The 24,846-nt window shown below is 43.6% G+C and overlaps 2 protein-coding genes across 4 annotated transcripts in view; one reads left to right on the forward strand and one right to left on the reverse strand.

The window, feature by feature from the left end:
- Positions 1-17,067, reverse strand: part of CLDN10 (claudin 10) — a 76,604-nt gene extending 59,537 nt beyond the window's left edge. The window contains exons 1-3 of one of the 2 annotated variants that reach the window (XM_035114288.2): positions 16,976-17,067; positions 12,970-13,142; positions 10,242-10,329 (exon numbers count right to left, since the gene is read on the reverse strand). In XM_035114288.2, coding sequence (XP_034970179.1) covers positions 10,242-10,275 — 34 coding nt within the window. In that variant the 5' untranslated portion in view covers positions 10,276-10,329; positions 12,970-13,142; positions 16,976-17,067. Of the gene's footprint in view, positions 1-10,241; positions 10,330-12,969; positions 13,253-16,975 lie in introns of those variants that run through there. The other variant, XM_060273345.1, reaches the window with a different exon arrangement.
- A 232-nt stretch (positions 17,068-17,299) lies between these two features.
- Positions 17,300-24,846, forward strand: part of ABCC4 (ATP binding cassette subfamily C member 4) — a 146,492-nt gene continuing 138,945 nt past the window's right edge. For both annotated transcript variants that reach the window (XM_035114283.2, XM_035114284.2), the window contains exon 1: positions 17,300-17,448. In XM_035114283.2, the coding sequence (XP_034970174.1) occupies positions 17,372-17,448 (77 nt within the window). In that variant the 5' untranslated portion in view covers positions 17,300-17,371. The remainder of the gene's footprint in view (positions 17,449-24,846) is intronic.

Consider the following 24,846-nt stretch of genomic DNA (forward strand, 5'->3'; position numbering starts at 1 on the left):
AACCACTGAGCATCGTGGGTTCACTGATCAGAAGGTTGGTGGCTCAAATCCCCGAGATGGAGTGAGCTCCCATTGCTCTGTTCCAGCTCCTGCCAACCTAGCAGTTCGAAAGCACACCAGTGCAAGTAGATAAATAGGTACCACTGCTGCTGGAAGGTAAACAGCGTTTCCGTGTGCTCTGGTTTCCGTCATGGTGTTCCGTTGCACCAGAAGCAGTTTAGTCATGCTGGCCACATGACCCGGGAAGCTGTCTGTGGACAAACGCCGGCTCCCTCAGCCTGAAAGCGAGATGAGCGCTGGAACCCCATAGTCACCTTTGACTGGACTTAACTGTCCAGAGGTCCTTGACCTTTTTAAAATATCACATGGACCCTGTAGAACCCCACATTGAAGACTCCATTTCAGAAAGATGCTCTTATGCACATAATGGTCAATTTTCAAAATTCTTTCATTCAGCCTTCATTGGCATAATAAAATTCTAATTGACAGTAGGTATCATTTTTTAGGAAGTTATGGAAGTTTTGTTTGAAATGTCACGATCAATATATGTACCGGTATGTTCTGAACTGCTTAGTATAAATCAAAAGAACATTAAAAAAAACTTTTAAATTGTGGTTACAATGCCACATTGAGCCCTCTTGTTAAGAAAAGCTCTGCGGGACATCATGGGATGTCACTTAGAAAACAGTTGCAGACAATTTTGCAGCGGTACACAAAGTTCTGTTCTCTAGATGCTTCATTTCCAGTAACATGGTGAAATTTCCCATGCCTGCTTCTAACTTTTGGACCATTTCAGTAATTTTAGATTGCACTGGGAGTAAAGCTGTAGATCTATCGGCCATTAGTTTGTACTGCAACTGTTTAATTTGGCCCTGAAAAACTCTCGACATCAGGAAGTCTTCGGCCATTTTGCTGCCCCCCCCACTAGCTCTTTCAGGTGCCCAGGGTCTGGGAGAGCACCCTTCTCCCTCTGGAGACCTCTGGAGTACTAAAAGGCTCCTGTGAAGTAAAACAGGACCTTTGGTTTTATTATTGGTACCAGACTATTCCTTGCTGGACTTCCCTCACTCTGAGCTGTCCATATTTTGACAACTGTCAAAAATAGGCTGCTTTCTTTGGTACCGATTTCCCTGTTGATCAGAGAACTTCACAGATATGCTGCCATTTTTATTTTGGTGACAAGCCTCACCGCCAACCCTAAAGAGTAACTTTAACCGTAAGAGATCTGCTAAGGTGTTGGATCTGCTTGGTTCAATGTAGGCACTCCCTCAGTCTAGCATTTGCTTCAGTCTACACTGTAGCTATTGTGACTTCCATGGTGGCAATAAGGTACTGTACACTTTTCCTTAGCACCTGTCATCATCATCATCATCATCATCATCATCATCATCATCATCATCATCGTATTTCATTGTTAAGTCACCTAAATATGCTAGACTTTGTACAGCAGTACTTTAAAGGCAACCCAAGGCATGTCTGGCTGGCTTAAACCCTGAAAACTATATCCACACAAAGCTTGAGGGCAAAGCTTGAGAATGTTAAAGTTAAGAAGATAGATCCTGATTGAATTGTCTGAATTCTCGACTAAATTGAGGTGGGCCTGATCTATATTCTTAAATTCCTCTTGTTTCCTGCCGTTTAAACTACATGTCATGCTAACATTTCCCCCGGAATTATGGAAGTTTTTGTTGTCGCTGCTTTAAAAAACCCCAAACAGACAGAGAGACTGCAGTATTAACCAAAAGACTAGTGAAGAGAAGGGCTTCCTAATCATTTTTCCTCCTGGGATGTTTTTCCCCACTCATGAAGGCAAAAGATGCAAGTACACATCTCTTTTCCCCTCTTGGGGTAGGGCCTTGGTTGGGTGGGGGAGATGTGATTTGCAGCAAAAGAGATCGAACAGCTGCATAAAGCCGTTTCCACTGCTGTACACATGCTGGGGGGGGGGGCAGGGTGCATGCAAATCTAGGCCCTGTGAGTTTAGTCCTCATTGATCACAACCCTTACAAGTTTTGAAGTGGGAGGGGGAGGAAGTTAATTAATAATTTTAAGTAATTTATTTCAAAGTTAAAAGCTCATGTGTTAATCTATTTGAACCTTCCTTTTGTAATCATGCAGTACTGTAATGCGTGAATAACAACTTTATCCTTGTAGAGTACAAATGGGCCTTTGGATTGCCAGGAGACTGGCAGGTACAGAGCTTTTGGTAATGATCTCTTTCCTATTACTGCCCAACCCTGTTTAGTTTGCATAAGCTCCATAGAAGAAGCAATAAGATGGACATGTGACGTGGACTTGGGCAGGCCAAGTGAAAGGCATGTGAACACTGCAAGAAATGAAACATAATATTCTTATTGTTCATAATGAGAAAAGAGTATTGGGAAATAATTCATAATGAATTGAAAAATTTGTTTACAAGTAGTTTCCCAAACAAACAAACCAGGGTCCTTTGTGTTGAGGATAATTCAGACGGAAATTCCCAGGTGTCAAAAAAGGTTATTTATGTATGCCACTACTGCGGCCTGTGTTTTGTTAGCCCAAAAATGGAAAATGAGTGAAGTCCCAACTAAAGCAGAATGGCAACTTAAGCTGATGGAATATGCGCAGTTTGCGGACCTAACGTAAAGAATTAGAGAACAAGAAGAACATACATTTAAAGAAGATTGGAAAATGTTTATTGATTATATGGAGGGAAATTGTGTACACTTGAAAACGTCGGCAGCATTAAGATAAATTCAACAGTGTAAATAAGTTTTGATGGCCATAATAATGGAAGACTGAATGGTTTAGTTTATGTAAAATATGCAGGGATTTAGGTTATGCAAAATGAACCATGGAATGAGAAGAAGGGAAGTCACTGATACATTAAGGCTGTTTAAATTTATATTCTAAGAAAATTGCTGCCCACTTTCATACTCTGCTCAGCTTTCATACACTCTGCTACCGGTATTATAGGTGTATGAAAGGTGTGGGAAGAAGCCCACCCCTTTGCCCTCTGGCACCCTGCAACTTCCTATGTATTGTAAGACCCGTAAGAGCCAGTGTGGCGTAATGGTTAGAGTGTTGGACTAGGACCTGGGAGAACAGGGTTCGAATCCCCACTCAGTCATGAAACAACCTAGGTGATCTTAGGCCAGTCGCTATCTCTTAGCCTGACCTACCTCACAGGGTTGTTGTAAGGATAAAATGAGGAAGATAAGAATCATGTGCACCACCTTCAGATCTTTAGAAGATAAAGGTGGTTTTTATAAATGAAATAGATAAATGAAATAGAAAAGGTAGATCAGTGGCAACTAAGGCCACTATCTCACAAAGAAACTTGCCTGACCTTCTCAGTAGTGAAACAGATTTTAATCCTCGCTGGATCCAGGATCCCAGGAATTAAAAGGGACTCAGGCGTTGTACACACTACTAACCCCCTCCTCGCAACTCACAATGATATTGTTTGTCTTTATGCTTGTGTTCAATCTGCTCCGATCTCATCACTTTAGGATCCAACTCCTAGAGGCCAACGTCTCTTTGGCTCATCCCCCCCTTAAATATTTGAGGGGGCTGCTCCCCCAGTTGATGGGCATTGCCATTCAAATGGTGGTGTGCATCTGCCACGTCTTGTGATCTATTATCTATTACTTGCCCCACTTTCCAACATTTTTTTCAGGTTGGCCCCCCTGCTCATTATGATGCAGAAGCAGTTGTGGAAAAGGCCTTGGTCCAGTTTTACAGCATCTGTTTCACATGCAGGTCTCAGGTTTGGGCTGGGAATGTCTGTAGGAAATTCTGGAGAGCTGCTGCCAGTGCAGATAAATGCTCTGCTAAGTTGGATCACCGATATGTTTCACTATAAGTTAAGAGTCTTATGTGCCAAAACCTTATGAGGTTTCAGAGCTGAATTAGTTTTCTCCTCTGTGCCAGGTAGATTTTGGTTCCTTCCCCCATTGTTTTAATGCTTCAATAGTTCTTTATCTTTTAAGTAACAAAAGGTGATTGTACTGGGAACTCCTTTGTCAAAACTCCTTTCTCTCCCTAGGTCAGCAGGGAGCCACTGCCACTTGGCCAGTTTTACAAATTAAAACATTCCTGCATTGGTAACGATGGAAGCATCTGTGAATCTTTGGATCCAATTTTCCAACTGCTCCTTGTGCACGGAGAACCATCTCCCCGTTTTCTTCATGCGCCAGTTGAATTGGAGCTTTCACCTCCTCTGGGAACAAGACCTGTTACGTTTTGGACTCCAGAAGGCCCTCTTGCCTTTTATGTCACACAGTCTAGAAAACCTGAAAGAAATTCACTTTCTTTCATAGCATGCCAAAGTACTCCATCTACCTTAGTGGAAGGAAAAAGCGTGTGAGTAAAAATAGTAATGTATCAGTTGAAGAAATATTGCGGTTCTATCTATTCCTGTGTTCGTGAAACCCAGAGGCGGCCTGTGTGGCACCCTCTCTAGATCAGTGTCTCCCAAACTTGGGTCTCCAGCTGTTTTTGGATTAAAACTCCCATTACCCTAGCTAGCAGGGCCAGTGGTCAGGGATGATGGGAAATGTAGTCCAAAAACAGCTGGAGACCTGTTTGGGAAATACTGCTCTAGATGCTGTTTAATTCTCACCTTCCATCATCCCTATTAGCAATGCTGGCCGGGCTAATAGGATCTGGATAATACCATGTTGGCTTTCCCTGGTCTAACCATTATACTGCCTGTCTTTCTCTAAATATATGGTACCTTAGCTAGGGGCAGCTACCCTGGAATTACATGACAGCAAGAAAGCAGTTTAGTTTATATTCACCCCTGTTAAAAGTCATACTAGAGACTCAGCTACATTAGTTAACCCCCCCCAGCATATCGAATGTGTTATAAGCATGCAACACCAGGAGGCGCTGTGGGCGCTGGTGTTGACCTTTAAAGCCCTAAACGGCCTCGGTCCAGTATACCTGAAGGAGCGTCTCCACCCCCATCGTTCTGCCCGGACACTGAGGTCCAGTGCCGAGGGCCTTCTGGCGGTTCCCTTGCTACGAGAAGCCAAGTTACAGGGAACAAGGCAGAGGGCCTTCTCGGTAGTGGTACCCACCCTGTGGAATGCCCTCCCACTAGAGGTCAAAGAGAACAACAATTACCAGACCTTTAGAAGGCATCTCAAGGCAGCCCTGTTTAGGGAAGCTTTTAATGTTTGATGGATTTCTGTATTTTAGTGTTTTGTTGGAAGCCGCCCAGAGTGGCTGGGGGAACCCGGCCAGATGGGCGGGGTATAAATAATAAATTATTATTATTATTATTACAGCAGAAAACTTTTCTATGAGGTTTTACATAGCATTGTTTTTCCCTTTTTTGTTATAGCGATGTAATATCTAGCTTATTTATAGTGGTTTTTCCCCTATGTGGACTGCCGCTGAATTAGAGTTGTGTTGACCTAGCTAGACCACCCCTTGGCCCATGAGAAGGTTGAGCAATCCTCCTTTTAAAAAAAGAATCTGATGTTTTAACCTAATGCTCCTAGTAAGGATGTCTGGTGACACATTTGGACATTTTTGTGGTGCAATTGCGTCCTCCCCACGAGGATGAGCTGTAGCACAGACTTTGAGCAGAGCAGTGAAGAACGGAGACAGCCTTGTAAGCACGGACTCTAGCATGCCCAATAATTTTGCATTTTTACAAGTTTTGTGTGTTTGAGAGAGAGCGCAAGTATTAGAACGATTCCTGGATTAGCCAACCTGTAACATACCCTTTCATAGTTAACAACATCTTTCATTTTAATACTGTACTCAAAATAATTAAGAGGTGGCATACGAGAAGATTTAGAGGGTTCTAAGAGATTAAGATCAACAATCTCAAAGAGGTGATTTTAAAAAGATGGCTGAAGTGTAGGCACATTGTGAAGGTATTGTTTTCTGCAGAATAATAATCTCAACGGTCCAGTGACAACTTAATTGCTTTCCTTTGGGTTTTCCTTCCTGAATAATCGCACTTGAACTGTTATTAAACCATCCACTGCATATCAAAAAGATGTATGCTTCTAGGGATTAATATTGGTTACCTTTGGTTCTGCTCAGACCAACCTTTCATTTTGGATTCCTCAGAACTGCGGCAGGCCACACAGTAACAGGAGGTTACACAATTTGATAACTTCACATGAACCATTTACCTGAATGATACAGGGGCACTTCCAGGCTGTCGCTATTTTCGGTTGAGATTCAATCACATCCTGCCAAATTCAGGCTGTGAAATCATAGTAGATTGGGTGGTCTTGCACAGCAAAAATGCTTCCTCAAAAGAGTAGACTCGAGAAACAATGGAGTGCATCTCTGGAGGTGAAGTCAAACAGCTGTGTTAGCAGTGACCTCCCTTGGGCACAAGTCTGGGCATTGTGTACGGAGGTCCTGGGCCGCCCAGACGAGAAGACCACCTTTTGGCCTCATTGATGTGGTCCAAAGGAAAGCAGAGCAACATGTTTGGCACCAGTGCGGAGGGAGTTGCTGGTAGGAGATCTACAAGATGCCACCCAACTGCCTTAGGGACTCCTCTCTGGATTTGTGTAGGGTTTACTCCAGGGGTCCCCAGACTTACCGGGCTTCGGGCCGGTGCCCGCCGCGCCGACCGTGCGGCAGGCCGGAGAGCAGGGGAGTGCGCGCGCAGCGGGCCGGAGGGCGGGGGAGTGCGCGCCCGTGCGCATGCGCACACGCACACGGTCGGGAAAAAATTGCCGAAAATCGCTTGTGCGCATGCGTATGGGCCTCCCCCGACCCGGAAGTGCATTGGAAATGACCTCTTCCGGATCGGGAGAGGCCCATACGCATGCGCACAAAGGATTTACGGCGATTTTTCGCCGATTTTGAAGATCGCCGCTGCGCTGCGCGCCGTAAGAGCGGGCGGCGGCAGCGGGCGGTGGGGGTCGTCGCGGGCCGGATTGGGCGGCTAATTGGGCCGCATCCGGCCCGGGGGCCGTAGTCTGGGGACCCCTGGTTTACTCTTTAGCCTTTTCTTCTCCCAAAGATGTCCCACGAGGCAGCAGAGTTATGGGTCAGAGCTATATGGAACAACTGATTGGTTCAAAATTGGGAAAGGAGTACGACAAGGATGTATATTGTCTCCCTGCTTATTTAACTTATATGCAGAATTCATCATGCGAAAGGCTGGACTGGATGAATCCCAAGCTGGAATTAAGATTCCTGGAAGAAAGATCAACAACCTGAAATAGCAAATGACACAACTTTGATGGCAGAAAGTGAGGAGGAATTAAAGAAGCTCTTAATGAGGGTGAAAGAGGAGAGCGCAAAATATGGGCGGAAGCTCAACATCCAAAAAACTAAGATCATGGCCACTGGTCCCATCACCTCCTGGCAAATAGAAGGGGAAGAAATGGAGCAGTGGGAGATTTTACGTTCTTGGGCTCCACGATCACTGCAGATGGTGACAGCAGTCATGAAATTAAAAGATTCCTGCTTCTTGGGAGAAAAGCAATGACATCACCTTGCCGACAAATGTCCGTATAGTTAAAGCTATGGTTTTCCCAGTAGTGATGTATGGAAGTGAGAGCTGGACCATGAAGAAGGCTGATCGCCGAAGAATTGATGCTTTTGAATTATGGTGCTGGAGGAATCTCTTGAGAGTCCCATGGACTGCAAGAAGATCAAACCTATCCATTCTGAAGGAAATCAGCCCTGAGTGCTCACTGGAAGGACAGATCGTGAAGCTGGCTCCAATACTTTGGCCACTTCATGAGAAGAAAAGACTCCCTGGAAAAGACCCTGATGTTGGGAAAGACTGAAGGCACAAGGAGAAGGGGACAACAGAGGACGAGACGGTTGGACAGTGTTCTCAAAGCTACCAACATGAATCTGACCAAACTGCGGGAGGCAGTGGAAGACAGGAGTGCCTGGCGTGCTTTGGTCCATGGGGTCACGAAGAGTCGGACACGACTAAATGACTAAACAACAACAACAACAAGATGGGATACCTTCCCAGGTTGATGAACCCTCACTTCCCTCTACGGCACGTGCAGAAGCTGCCTTCTTAACCGTTAGCCCCACTATTGGTCTCGCCTGCTCAATCCACCAGAGTCTGTCTTTGCATGCAGGGGAAGTCTCTAACTCACCGAGGGTTTCAGACCCATCAGCTACCCACACCTGGTTTAGTTGGCTAGTCAAAGCCGTTTCCCAGGGTGCGGCCAGTGTCACATGCTGACAGCTTCTAGGACAGGTGAGATCTGAGTGCAGGGTGGGGACCAAAGGTGGACAAACTACCCCAGAAGATGCATGACGTGTTCTCCCACCAGAGATGCTACCATTTCCCTACCATCCCATACACTGTAGGACCAATGATATGTCTGTAGTCAGCAACAGGTCAGCCCCCCCCCCAATGATTAAAGCCATGGAAATGTTCATGACACCATGCCCTTCATTGCAAAAAGCAAAGATTTCCATTCCAATTACACCAGCCAAAAATTCGGCACTTTATATCCTAGCAACTAACCGGAAGCCCCAATGGAACTGGAAGCCTCCATAATGTTCTTCAACCTGCTTCTCTTGAGCCTTTAATAGAAGAAGAAGAAGAAGAAGAAGAAGAAGAAGAAGAAGAAGAAGAAGAAGAAGAAGAAGAAGAAGAAGAAGAAGAAGAAGACCACTAGCCATAGCAATAAAATAAGCCACTAGCCATAGCAATAAAATAAAATAAAATATATTGAAGATAGCGGTAAAAACTTAACTACATTTTGGGGGTTTACATCAATAATCAAATAATAGATCATATTTTAATTACCATCCGTAGGCAGTACAGTATATTCAATCTTGTGAAAGTGGGAGCGTGTCTGTATTTTGGAATGGTCAAATTTTGCAAATAGGGTGCCAAAGTGTCAAAATGACTAGCTGGAAAATAATCACACCATGGACAAAAATTCCTTATTGTGGCCAGATTATTCTATCGCTCGATATCACATGGGCGCTGTCTAAGTAAATTATTTGCTTTACTGAAGCCCAGTGTTAGTAACTGTTGTGGTGATAAACCAGAAAAGTAAAGCTTTTGGTTGGCAATTTTAGTCCAAGTGCTCTCATGACAATCTTGGGATACTAGGGGTAGTAGGCCAGTGGGGTTTAAATTTAGGCGAAGCCAATAAATGTCCTACGCCAAATCTGTAATTTGACAGAGGGGAGGTTAGTCTCTAAGCGCAATGAAGTCTTTAATTGGCTGTGACCACCTGTCAACACTTCTTTTATCATTGCTAAATCTGAGCATGGGAGAGAGATTTCCCACGCAATTCGGACACGAAAACAGTCATGCTTGTAGGCACAAGGTGAGAAATGCAGGCAAAAATGTAATCTCTCTTAAGGAACGAGGGTAGCAGTCAAAAGTTCACTTCTGATATTGCTCGGCACACAGTAGGAGAGCATACAGCGTGGGACTCATCAAAATGAACCGAAGCCATCAGACGTCATCTGTGTTGACCCGCCATGACACAGGCAGGCAGCACATGGGCGTAGCCAGGATTTATGTGGGGGGGGGGCAGGACACCCACCTGTCCTGTTCCAGAACCGAGCCACCTTCCATGCGATAGGTCAGTTTGCAGAAGCCACGCCTATCACTCAGTTGGGTCGCCAGTTGCATCGCCAGAATGCGCCACAACACCATCCAAGTGACCTCAGCAAGCATTTCAATTTCAAATATTCTGATTCTTTCTACTTTTCGTTCAGTATTTTTATTTATTTACTTGTTCCGGGGTGGGGTGGTACACCTGCCCCCTGCCCCTCCTACACCCACAAAGCAGCATAAATGGAAAATCTATCATATTTGGTTTGTAGGCTGTGTTTGATTTGACTGGTCACACCGGCAGTGAAAACTGCATTCACTCACAAGCAAACAGCCCATTCATTGCACAGACGTCTTCGTTTCATGACTGACAGCAACCTGAAATTGCCAAGTGTTAATTATCAATGTTGCTGAGTAAAGAGTTTCACTCAGCCATGGGGACGGCGGAGGATGCATATTTCGCTCTGTTTAGCCTTGCCCTGCCAAGAGTATTCAGACAAAAAGCTATTAAGGACACCGCCTGCATGTTTTGGGTGCGCCTTCCGACAAAGACTGGCCCTTCCTATAAGGAAATATTAAACCCTTAGGATTAACAATGGCCACAAAAGCAGCCTCTTGAAATACTTAAAAGGCTGGATTCCAGAGCCCAATGTTATACACAGCAGAAACTCTGCCAACAGCAAAGGGTATATTGGAGTTTCATAAAAAAAATGTAAGAAACTTTACTTACCAAGGAAACAATTCTGTGCATGAGAAGCTGGCATAGAGGAAGCCACTGTAAGTTACGCCAGTGTAAAGTACACCATGTGCTGCTCTGCCTGGCAGAGGGAAAACAAAATAGTGTTTTACGCTGGGTTGCCAGGTCACATGACCAATCTGAGCAGGCTTATGGAATATGCAGAAATGGCGAAACTTACCTGAAGAATAAGAAATCAAGTAAAGAAGCTTTATTAAAGAATGGAAAAGGTTTATTGAATATTTACAGATAAATTGCAAACAGATAAAAACATTAGCAGGGTTATTGTAATAACCTGGTTTCACAAGAGTATATATTTAAAGTAGATAATTAAATGAGCAAATTAAATGAATTTGGATATGCAGAAGATATTAAAAATAAATTTAAGGAACCGCAGAAAGAGGGGGAAGGAAGTCAAACTTTGAAATGCAAGATTGATTGTAAAACTAATGAAATGTATAAACTTGTATAAATAAAAACTTAAAAAATAAATAAATCTGAGCAGGCTTAGGATCCAGTCTAGCCCCCCCCCCCAATCCTCAGCTGGCTAAGCAAGTTACGCTGGCATGTCTTTGGCTGAGCCAGGGTTGGGGACTTAATGCTGACCGAGCCTAAGGTCTCCATCTCCGAGGATCTTGCCATTGGACTGCCCTCTAAGTGGCAAATGATTGTCAGAGGTTGTGTGCGTTTCTTGTTCATAGCCTTCACACTGGCTGCCTGGGGTGGTGGTGGTGGTTTGCAGGTTATTGTGCCCCTGTAATGCCCTTGTGAATGGACTATGATTACCATACATCTCCTGTTTCCTTTACAGATTATGGCAAGCAATAGACTGCATTCTGGAGGAAGAAGGAAAATAGACAGTTGAGGTTGCCAACTGCTGGGTGTCTCCCATGGCTGTTCTTTATTGAGGGCAGCAACTTCCAGTTTTTCCTCTGCCTGAGAAGAGACAGAGGTAAACTAGGATGCACTGTGTGGTCTTCAGTTTGCAGGGGAACAGCTTTGTCCTGCTACATCTAGTATGGCAAAAAAACAAAAACAAAAAAGTCTGACCCAAATGCTGTTTGTATCTGCAGAGGCTTTCAATTACCGCAGAGGTTGTGTACTGTGCAAGTTGCACAAAGAGCTTCCTGCAAGGAAACCAGTGATACAAGACCAACTATACTTCATGGTAGGTCTCTTTCAATTTTGGGCACTGGGTGGTGCTGTTGTGTAAGCTGTTTTTGTAAGCAGCACTACAGCGACACCTACTGATGGAGAACATGCATTACAAAGCAGCTGCCACATACCGATCAGAAGCAGCTCATACCCAATACAGAAAGGATTTGTTTGAAAAAAGTATGTACTCTTTTTTTTGTGTAATATAATCTTTATTGGTTTTCCAAACTTCATACTTCCCATATATATTATATTATATTGTACATTTGTAGCTTGCTCATACGAGCTGACTTCCCTTCTTCCTTCTTCTGACTTTTTTATGTCGCTTTTAAATTATTTACATTGTCTTTGTTCGTTTTGTACACTACTGTTTGTTTACAGACTTATCTATAAATTGTTTGTAAGTAGATAAACACTTCTATATAGAGAGATCTTGTTGTCTATCTTACTATTTGTAGATACATTTAATTATTTTAATTACCTTGTCTGATTTTACTCGACCATCTTATGATTCTGCTGACTCATGTGCCTTATGGTTCTTGTTTTGTTTTTAAAAAATGTTTAATTGTTTGCACCACCCACGTCCCTATGTTTACACACACACACACCCTCTGAAAGTCAAATAAAACCCTCCAATAGTTTCTCGGTAGCAGCCATTCCATCACACACGCAACAAAACAGTGATCAGGCTTTCTTAACATACATCACTGCATTTTCAGCACTGCTTGAAGTCTGTTTGTGCACATCGTTTGCACACTGCCTAATTTTTGTCACAGTGGCTGGATGGAACTGCTGATTTCCCCCCAAAACGGCCTTGAGTTCTCATTTGGAATCTACACACATATTAAAAAAACAGCTCTGAAAATGCTTTTTAAAAAAGTGTTTTTAAAAATACACTGAATTTTCCATAAGGCTCACTATCGCCATCTAGTGTCACATTGCATATTGCACTTAAAACACTCTTGAAATGTTTTCATCCAGCCCTACAAACACTGCCTAAGGAGGCTTAACATTGCAAGTAGGTCGTTTGGATATTGCAAACGGGACCTCGCTAATTACTGTTGCATCCAGGTAACTGAGCACGACTCCCCATTTGCTTGCACTAAGTTTGCAAGGAGCTTAGATGATGCGCGCTACTTAAGCAGCAATCCTTTTCTTTTCTTGATGAGTTGCTTCAAGCATTGCCAAACACTTCCAAGGGCATTTCTCCATTCCAAGTCCCAAATCGTACCGAGTCGCAATTTTGTGTGTGTGTAAAAAGCAGGTTCATTGAACCAGAGCGCCAAATAATCCTGTAAGGGCCTTCTCGGTGGTGGCGCCTGCCCTGTGGAATGCCCTCCCATCAGATGTCAAAAAGGAAAACAGCTACCAGATTTTTAGAAGACATCTGAAGGCAGCCCAATTTAGGGAGGCTTTTAATGTTTAAGAAATTAGTGTATTTTAATGTTTCTGTTGTAAGCCGCCCAGAGTGGCTGGGGAAACCCAGCCAGATGGGCGGGGTATAAATAATAAATTATTATTATTATTATTATTATTATTATTATTATTATTATTATGTAACAAGCACCTTGGGCTGCTTTTTCTGCACCAGAAAGCCCGACTTTGCAACAATCCCTGGCCTGGGGACCGTCGCACCCCAGTTCGATCCATGCTTTCTCGGGAGCAAGCTGCCCTCCATCGCTGTGAATCACGATGTCAACCCAGAGGATATATAGATCTATATTGATTAAAGTCAATAACCTGTTGAGAAGGTAGGAAGAAAACAGAACACATAAAACACGATAGAACACATTGGAAGGGGCAAGAAGAATATAAAATGGAAGAATGGTATAAAGAGGCGTAGGATATAGCTATTAATGATAAATTAACATGTGCCATTAAGGAAATGGGGAATATGCAGGAGAAATGATTTCGAGGAGATTTGGAAGGTGTTTGTAGAATTTGTACTGTTAAAACGTAAAGGGGTCAAACCATCGCAAGAGGTGTTGAAATTTTGGGAGGTTGAATAGTTTACAGTGGAATGGTCTCAGGGGTGGGGCGCACATTTTTATTCTTATTTTTACTTTGTCAAAATAAAACAATAATAAAAAGAAAACAAATACAAAAAAATAAGACATTAAGTATACCATTAAAGGTAGAATTAAAAATAATGTGAAACGCGAAAATTATAAAATGATTATTTTAAAATGGTAAAAACAACAAAGTAAGGTGTTAATAATTTTAAAATTAAGGAAGGATCCTGTGATGACAAGCTATTGCTGCCACACAGAAACCCAGAGAGATTTACCACCACCCTTTTCTTCCCAACCCTATACTGCATATAACACCAAATGTAACTGAAGAACTTGAAGAAAGAGACAAGGCATGTGCTTTTGAAAATGAGGGGAAATTATTTTTTAAAAGAAGAAAAGGCGTGTGTGGCAGCCCCCAGTATTTAAAGAGCCCCCACCCCTATTACATCCTTAGAACCAGAACATAAACCTATGAAACCAGAAAAGAGCAAAAAATATCAATGTTTGGTCCAGATCCTAGGTACTGCACCCTACAGGAGGCTGTATGGACGATTCACTAAATGATTGTTGGACGACGTGTGTACCTGAGCTTAAGGCCTCAAATTCTCTTTATCTTATATTCTCCTTTATTACAAAAATGACGACTAGACTACTGATCCTAAAGTGAATAGTTAGTTGCCCAACCACCCCCTCCAGAACCCACTGCTCTCAACTGACTCTCAACTGCCTCGTATTCAAACTCCCTTTCAAATCCTCATCCAATCATCGCCCACCACCAGAATCCCACAGTCTCTCATTCCCCCCCCCCTTAACATTCCCATACTAATTCTGATACAATTGCCTTAATAACCCTATTGCATTCAATATTTTATACACGCTGCTCCCTGGAACCATACTGTTAGAAGCACTTGAGCTTCCCATTCCTGGTCCCTAGGAAATGGAGGTGAGCAAACTGCAGGTTCTCCATCTCTGTTCTTAAAACCAGATGTCGTCTTCCCCGAAAAATGATCCTGAGAATTGTAGTTTGTTAGGGGTTCTGGGGATTGTAGATCTGTGAGAGGGAAGCCACAATGGCACGAATCATTTCGGGGGGAAGTCATGTACTTTAAAGGCGCATTGGATGCTCTTTAAAACATAGCACCATAGAATTGTGGAGTTGGGACTCCAAGGGTCATCTAGTCCAACCCCCTGCAATGCAGGGATCTCAACTAGATGATCCATGGCTGATGGCCATCCAAGCGCTGCTTAAAAACCTCCAAGGAAGGAGAGTCACTGCTTCAGGCCCTAAGGGCCTCTGGAGCAGGAGAAAACTAGCTTGCTCCATCCTCCATGTGACAGCCCTTTAGACTTTAGTTATTGAAAGGGCTGCATGGTGTGGATCTCATATCAGTGTTAGGAGAGTGAAAGCAACACATTTCTCTCTCCCCTTTCTCCACACCGTGCAGAATTGTGATGGTAACCAGAAGGCTGGAGTTTCGAGCCCAGCCAGGGCTGGCGGTGGGCAGGATCCTTGCATGACTAGATGACCCTTGGGATCCCTTCCAACTCTGCCATGCTACGATTATATCAAGCAGCTAAAGGAACGAAAAGATGCTTCTGAAACGTTTGGGAATCACAGGAACACTCTTCCCACCAGTGGCTTCCAGCAAGAGCTTGCATCTTCCTTAAGAGAGAGGCAGTCCAGAACAAGGAGGGAAAGGCTCAGAGTTCAGGTAGGTGGATATGCCAGTTGAGTGCCCTATATTATAGGAATGCTTCCTTCCTGTGCCCCCCCCCACCCTCATGCGCCAGACTGGTGCTAGCATGGCTGGGAGCCAGGCGCCTGCTGATTACTCCATTTTCATTGCACAGAGGGAGCCTTTCCCTGGAAAGATGTGACGACCCTCAGGTACTGGGAAGGAAGGGGTCCTTGTGAAACACGTTGCGGGAGTCTGTGGCTTCTAGCATGTGCTTTCCAGAAGCATTTCTCCCTCTAACACGGGAGGCTGAGCATAGCCATCACGGCTAGTTGCCTTTGATAGGCCTCTCCTCCATGCAATTGTCTAGCCCTCTTTGAAAGCCATCCCATCCAAGATGTTCTTGTGGTGCATCTGATTCTCCTGTGCTCCCTTGCTCCTGCAAGGAGATGTCTATTGTGAGATCCTTTGGTTAACATCTATCTGGGCTGGAAAATATTAAAGAATCAGAGGACTGGTGAGCTTCCCTTGAAGCACAACTGATCAAAGGCAGGCAGATCTGTTAGCATCTTGACAAAGGATGCTATCATACCCCACAAGGGTCTCATAAAAAGCTCCCAAGCTAATGGAGAAGAGAGCAGTTAAGTGGTCAGTGGGGCTCCAGGTAGCTATTTCTGGATCCCACCACAGTCCTTCCAAGTTCCCCCCAAAATCAATGTCACAACAGCATTTTCCTCGCACCTTCTCCCCATGATCCCTCGCGGGACCTTCTCAGACATATGCTGTGTCTGAAGCAGTAGATCCCACCAAACCAAGTAATCGAGGACCCAGTCAGAAAAGGAGTGTGCACAGTCATACCAGGAATAAGCAAAATAACTAAACAGGTACGAGAAGTCACCCCAGAACTGGCCCTACTGAACACCTTCCAAGATAACAATGCCCACTCACACTAGAAAGAGCTCATAACCCACCGATTCAATATGGCCAGCCAAAGACAATCAACCACACCCTACGCCACCCCAACCTTTCTCACCACCAAGGAAACATAACAAGCGAATAGAAAAAGAATTTTCCCAAGTGTCGCTGACACGAAACCCCCAAGCATACTAAATAAAAGAACTTAAGCTTTGCGACCCCAGTCCCTCTCTCCCGTCTCCCCCGTGCTTTTTTAGTTGAGAGATCCCTGCGATTGCAGGGGTTTTTGGACTTGATGACCCTGGGGGTTCCCTTCCAAAAGATCCATGCAACATGCCCCCACTGATTGCGCCGGACTCCAGAAGCAGGAAACCTCTGATACATCTAAAGATTTAGGAGGAGTGAAGTTATTACCCCTCTATTACTGTCCATGCTGGGTCGTTCAACTATTGCTACCGTGTCCTTTCTTTAAGCAGATCAAGATGATCAGGTGACAGCAAAAACTGCAAGGCTTTTAGCTGGGGTCACTTAAAATAAGATCTATTATTAGGCAACTTACGTTGACACAATACAGTATGTACAGCTTGCAGACTTACAGAGTAAGAGAACAAGAAGAACATATGTTTAGAGAAGGTTGGAAAACGTTTATTGACTATATGGAGAATAACTGTGTACAGCTGAAAACGCTGGCACATTAAGATCAATTCAACAGTGTAAATAAGTTTTGATGGATGTAATAATGGAATACTGAATGGTAGTTTTTGTAAAATATGCAGGGATTTATGAAATGTAAAATGAACCACGGAAAGAGAAGAAGGGGAGTCATTGATATCTTAAGGATGTATAAAGGAGTACTTTATATTGCAAAACAGAAAATTTAATAAATATATATTAAATCTATTATTTGATTATTGATGTAAACCCCAAAAGGTATTGTCTACGCCGGTATATACAGTAGTTGAGTTTTTACCTCTACATTCCGTTCCATTCCATTGCTATGGCTAGCGGCTGGTGCAAAGGAAGACTCTTCTCTGATTCCAGAAGCGGGATCCCATGCGAGCGATGAGCGGACCGGAAAGGAAACCGATTAGATCTTGGAGCGCGCGGGCGGGCACGCGCCTGCCTGTCTCCTCCCTTCCCCTCCTTTCGGATCGCTGCGCGGGCGGCTGCAGCTCCCTCTAGGGCCCTCCGGGCGGCTTGCAGGTCGAGGGTGTCGGGTTTCCCGGAAGCGGCGGCTGCCCTGCCCCGCCCGGGGAGGCTCTTTCCCGGCAAAGCCGCGGCTGCCTGGCCACTGGGCTGCCGGGTCCCAGCCGATCGGCGTCGCCTGCAGCTACTGGGGCGCCTTGCGCTCCTTCTCCGGCGCGCGATGGAGGCGCTGCCTTCCCGGGACGAGAAGCGCAACCCTTTGCGCAGTGCCAACTTCTGCTCGCGGCTTTTCTTCTGGTAGGTCGGCGGCAGGATCTCTTTCGCGTTTTGTTTTCTTGTTTCCCCCGCTTTGCTTTCCCTTCTCATTCCAGCAAATTAATCGGTGGGGTTTCTTGCATCCTCCCTCACTTCAGTTGCGGAAGATGAGAACCAACGCCAGTGGTACCCCTGGACATGTGCAGAGTGCCGTAATAAAACCCACGCGCTGTTAAGATGCGGGGTGTTTAGAGCGCCATTCTGCCTGCATACTGTCCTGGGATCTTCGGGCTGAGGGCGGGATATAAGTTAGATACATAGACAAATGGATCTGCCATCGGGCCGCAAATTTTGGGAAAGTTTTTTTATTGCTTCCCCTTCTCATTCCAGCAAATGATCGAGTTGTTCCTCTCCCTTAATTGTCGATTTTATGTTTTGCATCCAACCCCCCCCCCGCGCTTCAGTTGCGGAAGATGAGAACCAGCGCCAAAGGTACCCCAGGGCATGTGCAGAGTGCCGTAATAAAAACCCACGCGCCGTTAAGATGTGGGGTGTTTAGAACGCCATTCCGCCTGTATACCGTCCCGGGATCCTCTGGCGGGATATGAATTAGATAAATAGACAAATGGATCTGCCACGAGGCCGCAAATCTTGGGAATGATTTGAGTTCTAGTGTCTCTTCATCGACATAAAGCAGTGCTTGGGGTCACGAGGTGACACGAGAGGGTTGTGTTCTCGCCATTGACTTAATCTCCACTCCCCCCTCCAAATATGTGTTTATTCTAGAGTAGTTACAGGTAGGTAGCCGTGATGGTCTGCCTTTGTCGAAACAAAATTAAAAAAAATTCCTTCCAGTAGCACCTTGGAGACCAACGAAGTTTGTCATTGGTATGAGCTTTTGTGTGCATGCACACTTCTTCAGTAGCTTGCATTTCAGTATCATAATTCTGGAGAAAAAGGTACTGTGTGTTTAGTAGTAGTATTTGTTTTTCTACAGTGTTTGAAAACCAGTAAGTAGATTGTAGGATTTGTCAAGCTTCTTGTAGACTGAAAAATGATGTGGACGTTAGAGTTGTTCTCTAAGGCTGCATTCTTAACACCACCTATCTGGAAGTAAAACCCCACTGGCTTAAATTGGACTTACTTATGAGTAGACATGGTTAGGATTGTGCTGTAATTTATTTGCCCAAGTGAACCAGGGTTTGGAACCGGTAAATAGTGCTTAAATGGAAGAGCTCTTTCTCTCTGTGTAGAAGTCTGTGATATTACACAATTCAGCCAAAGTGAAACAAAATATAAAAGATATGAAAATGAAATACATCAAATCTAACTGAAAATAATATCCCACAATTATGGCATGTGGGGGATCCCATTCATTTCCATCATACCCTGTATCAAGAAATTTCCTAATCATACAGTTCATTCTTATACATGCCTACTCAGAAAGTCCCACTTATCTAGGAGCAAACCTTACTGGACTCAACAGGACTTAGTTCTGGGTAGACCTGACTAGGATTGGGCTGTAAGTTTGACTTTCTGCCTAAAAGAAAATGGCTAGGTTTATATTGCCGTACCGCCGCACCAGAGTGGATTTATTTAGAATAAGGATGATTTAGGCAAGAATATCACTTTACATGAAGAAAAAGGGCCACAATCCTGCATGAAGTTAGGTGCACTGGAATGTGGGCTAAGTGCCCAGAAATTTCCATAAACACAGCTGGTAATTACTGGGCAACAGCAGATGTTTTGTGAGATGGAAAGTAAACCTTTTCTCCTGTTGCAGGAGTCACAAATATCCATCAATTGCAGTTATTTTTGTAAGATGATGTGTCATGTTAAATTGATCGTCCTTGTTAAATTTGATCATCCTTGACTTCAGGTCACATATTTTTTCCTCGCTGTTCCTTACCCATTTATAATATAAATTGAATTCATGCACCTCTTTTTAAGTACCCTGATTAAAGTAAAAACATGAATTCAATTTTATTTGAGAAGTGTAGATTTTAAACATCTCAGGTAACCCTTATCCTAGAATACTTCTCACTTGAATAAAAAAATCCAGCTGCTGTTCCTTCAATTTCTGCCAGGGTTAGCTGACGTTTGAGACATGCACAGTGGAGGATCAATAACTTATACTGTATTTTCCCGTAAATATGCTCTATTCTTCTGGATCCTGTTTTTGTTGCTAGGCTCCACTCCATCCTTGTAGAGACATAGAGAATTGGGGTCCTTGGTTCAAATGTTGCCCCTGCTAATAACTCACTAGGTGACCTTAGACAAGCTGCCTTTTCTTTCTCAGCTTCAGTCCACCCCCACCCCACCCCACCCCTCTACAGTATCATGGGGGCAATAACCCTGACCTACCTTACGGTGGGATGCAGGTGGCGCCATGGTCTAAACCACAGAGCCTAGGGCTTGCCGATCAGAAGGTCGGCGGTTCGAATCCCCACGACAGGGAGAGCTCCCGTTGTTCGGTCCCAGCTCCTGCCCACCTAGCAGTTTGAAAGCACGTGTGTAAGTAGATAAAGAGGTACCGCTCCAGCGGAAAGGTAAACGGTGTTTCCGTCCGCTGCTCTGCTTCGCCAGAAGCGGCTTAGTCATGCTGGCCACATGACCTGGAAACTGTCTGTGGACAAATGCCGGCTCCCTCGGCCTATAGAGCGAGATGAGCGCTGTAATTCCAGAGTCGTCTGCAACTGAACCTAACGGTCAGGGGTACCTTTACCTTTACCTTACCTTACGGAGCAAGATTTCAGCCAGGCCAAACTGACTGTGATTAGGATCCCCCGTTGCTAATTTTGTACTTAAAATTTCATCTGGCCAGCCACAGTGAGAAGAAGGTTGCAGGCCTACATGGGCCTATGGGATGGTTTGAATGGAAGATTTGGGAAACGGTGCTTTGTGTGAGGGTGTTTAACTGAGGCAAATAATTTTCACGCCCTCCCCGCAAACCCCATGCTATATTCTGCAGGGTGGAAAGACAGGTACATTTATTGTTCCTGTCTTCCTCTCTGCCCAGCACGTAGTAATTAGTTTTTCTGTGTGTGTATGTGTGTGTGTGAGAGAGAGAAATACAGTGTTAGAAACTCGGAGATATAAGCTAGGTGCCAAATGACTCCTTAAACCAGGGTTACAGTCGCCGAAACAGAATGCCTAGTTGCTATTTTGGGGCCAGACGGCTCAAAAGGCATATTTTTCAAGACAACATTTGGGTTCTGATTCATTCTGATTGTGCAGATAAAATATCACAGGCAGAATTCTATAGAGTTCTATAGTTGTTGGTGCGTGAAAACGGTCAAGATCCAAGGTTCCCCAGTCATGCACCTCCAGATGGTGGAGATGTCAGGTACCATCCTGGCACCGAGGCATCATCAATCATCAGTTGATCGCAAGTGGCCGATAGCCAGGTGCAAAATGAGCCTGGTGCCTGGCAAATTTTGAATGCTGGGCGGGGGAGGGGGGAGCCGTTGGAGAGAGCAGCCTTCTGGGGCTGCTAATAACCAAATTGCAGATCTAATTGCAGATCTCCCACCTTGACACTCATACCCATCCCGGGTGGGTATTGCTGTACAACCATATGATAGTCACCCAGGCGCTGGCCAGAGGTGTTTTATGGTCTTTAGGTTCAGAATATGAAGATTGCAAAAGTTTTGACTAAGAATGGAAACATTTACTGTTTCCTGTAAGCTAAGGAGAAGTGTGATTGTTGCTCACTCCCAACCATCCTGGTCCATGTAAATATGCACATAACTATTTCTCTAAACGCTTGCTGATGTCTGTTCCGGCAGGCATGTTATCTGGGGAAAGATTATGCAGGAATAGTTTGTGCGCAAGGTACCGTTGATGTACTAACAGCTTGGGGGAGGTCACAAGTTAACAGCTGAAGGCTGAAACAAATAGTTCCTGTAAATGCATTCATATGAATTTCTTTCTATTGCCTTTTTGTATGTATTGATCCAATCTTGTGTCTGGAAATGGGTATCTTATACACATGTGGTGGTTCTGATGTCTTAGAATCATAGAATTATATAGTTAGCAGGGACCACAAGGGTCATTTAGTTGGACATTGTAGGAATCTTTTGTCCAATGTGGGATTCAAACCCATGACTCTGAGATCTGAGTCTCATGCTCTACCAATTGAGCTTTCCCAGTGTCCTCCTTTTTCAGTTTATTGCACAGTTTGGGACGTTGTCACAGGGATCAGCTTCCCGAAATGTGCACTGGCACATAAAAATACAGTCTTGTGTCTGTTTGCATGTATGAGTAAAGGGACACTGCAGCGAAATTGTTCTGGAAAGTAAGTGGTACCTAAACTTTTTTGCCATGGACCATTTGGAAATTGCTGATGATATTGGTGGACTCCCTTATGATTTGCCTGTTTGATGTAACAATTGTAATGTGTGGTACTAGGTGCTGTATGGTTTTTAACTGTATTTCTATTGCTTCTTTTATTTCTTATATTGTATTTTATAGTGTTAGAATTTGCATTCCATAGAATTATTAGGATATTTGATCCACAAACAAGCCATAAGGAGTTGATATGGAATGTAAGAGTAGCTGCTTGCATGTTGGTTGCACAAAAATGGAAATAAATAAATAACATGACATAAATGTACAGTAGATGAATATAATGATTTTTCTATGTGGTAGAATATTAATACAGTAAGCCCAGAACTTATATACTTGGCAAAAAATTAAAAAACGGAAAGTAGCGGGTGTCTGGGGGGGGGGAAGACTTTGGCAATCCCACCCGCCATTGAACCCAATGTGTTTTGACTATACATAATTTTGGCTTGTATACTATTACTAATAATACAGTTTAAAATTGGTATGAATATCGAATGCAGACATGCCGCGAACCACCTGAATGATTCTTGTGGACCGCTATTGGTCCATGGACCACAATTTGGGACTCCCTGTTCTGCAGGAACTTTTAAGTTCTTGTTTAATGAGAACTTTTAAGTTCTTGTAGCCAGCAGCACAAAACACCAAGGATGCACTGTTAAACCAACCTATAGACAGCAAGCATCATGGAGCATGGCGGGGCTTCTTAGTAAACAGTAAGGGACTGTGCTCTAGATATGCTGCATTTTGACTTTTATTTCTCATTAGTGAGAGAGGAAAGCCAAGACCTATGAAAATCCTTTGTAGTTCATGGATAAATGTGATGGATCAGCCAAGTCACCCTGCTTCTGAAATGATGCAATCTGGTTGCAATCTTTGTATTTTTTAAAGTTATTTTACCAGCATAAGTAGCTTAAATACTTTCCAATGGCTTTTCTAGCGCAAGGCCCAGGGCTGATGTATGTTCCGACTGTACCATGAACTCTGAGTGACTAACTGCCTGTAAACATTTTGCATCGTACCGCGTATATTAAACAGGCTCTCTGAGGAATCTGCCAAGGGGGAAGATTCAGGGTTCAGAGTTGTGTATACTTTGAATGGAAGCTACTTCAGAATCCCAGATTCTGCACTTCAAATGAATGTGTGTTTGCTTTCAGAATTTATTCTTCTTTTAAGATTTGCTTCTGCAGAGAGCTTAGAAATGTTTGGCCTGGATTGGAATTCATGCTTAAGATTTAAGATGGTCGTGACCTCGAAGATGAGATGGCAAAAGTTGCTGTATGAGTCATGTACTTCGCACCTGTGTAGCATTTTTGAATGTTCAAACGAGTTTGACACATCTTCTTCAGTTTTTAATTATATTTTGTCTATATAAACATACATTTATAAAATGCAAGAACAGTAAACAATACGTGTAACATTCAGCATATGCTTCTTGCACTCCAGCATTCTGTTTCTAAGCTTAGGTAGACAAGTGTCCCGAAAGCTCACAAGAAGGACCTGGCGATTAATGGTCAATACCTAGGACAGTGGTACCTTGGTTTTTGAACAGCTTAGTTCATGAACAACCTGGAACCCGAATGCTGCAAAACCAAAAGTAGGTGTTCCGGTTTTTGACCTGTTTTTCGGAAGCTGAATGTGCTCCATTTTGCATCCTCCTGTGTTTCCTGTTGCGCTGCTAATTTGTGCCCCCCCCCCAAGAAAACCCAGAAGTAACCCGTTCGGCAGGGTGCACAACCCTAAAACGCACAACCCGAAGTGTCTGTAACCTGAGGTATGACTGTATTATATTTTAGGGGTGGAGAACTTAAAGCATGCCACATCTTGTGGAAATGCAAGAAGAGAACAATAGATCTTAGACAACCAGGGGTCCCAGACTGCGGTCCATGGACTGCCAGGGATCCAAAAGATTCATTCAGGTGGTTCCAAGAGGAAGTATACAGAAGTACAAGGAGAAACACTTACTAGAACAACAATGGATAGGGGTATGCCTTGGCTCAAGCTCATGACGTAAATTTATTTACATTCATGCCGATTTAGGCTGGCTTTCAGTGAGAGATAAACTAAACTCTAGCTTTGGTCGTCAAGGCATTTATCTGAGCTACAGGATTTCCTGGGTCCAGTACACTTTTACGTACACTCTGTTCCCCACGTATAATCCATTGGCAAGAACTGTTGCTTATGACAACTGAAAACATATGTTGTCCAATATATCTAACATGACTTCTCTCTTTCGCAAACACATACATGGGTTTCCTTCCCTACCTGATCTATCTGTTGCATGTGCTTTCAAGCCCTCTGTCACCAGTCAGTGCTAATTACAAGATATCCAGAAACCACAGGTCTGCACAATCTGAGCCCCAAGTGGAAAGGTGAAAAATTTCCCATGTGCAGAGCAGCAGATAAGTTAGTCGAGCCCCACAGGATGTGCACTATATTGTCAAGGAATTAAGCAGGAGGAAGACTTTCCAGAAAACACCCTCCCAGTTTAGAAATAAGAATTTTTCATATGTGGCGGACTTGTAAAAGGGTAAAAGAGTATTGGGAAATGATCCGTAATGAATTGAAAAAATGTTCAGAAGTACTTTCCCCCCAAACCCCAAAGTCCTTTCTGTTGGGGATAATTCAGACTGAAATTCCCAGGTGTCAAAAAAGGTTGTATGCTATTACTGTGGCCCGTGTTTAGTTAGCCCCAAAATGGAAAACGAGCGAGGTCCCAACTAAAGAAGAGTGGCAACTTAAGTTTACAGAATATGCGCAGATTGCAGACTTAACATATAGAATAAGAGAACAAGAAGAACATACGTTTAGAGAAGATTGGAAAACATTTATTGAATATATGGGAAATAACTGTGTTCAGCTGAAAAAGCTGGCAACGTTAAGATAAATTCATCAGTGTAAATAAGTTATTGATGGTTGTAATAATGGAATACTAAATGATATCGTTTCTGTAAAATATGCAGGGATTTATGATATGCAAAAGGAACAATGGAAAGAGAAGAAGGGAAGTCATTGATAGCTTAAGGATGTATAAATGAGAAAAATTAATAAAAATTATGTAAAATACCGTAAATAAATAAAATGACCCTTGAGAAC

This window comes from Zootoca vivipara, chromosome 4 (assembly GCF_963506605.1).
Source record: "Zootoca vivipara chromosome 4, rZooViv1.1, whole genome shotgun sequence".
Classification (NCBI taxonomy): domain Eukaryota; kingdom Metazoa; phylum Chordata; class Lepidosauria; order Squamata; family Lacertidae; genus Zootoca; species Zootoca vivipara.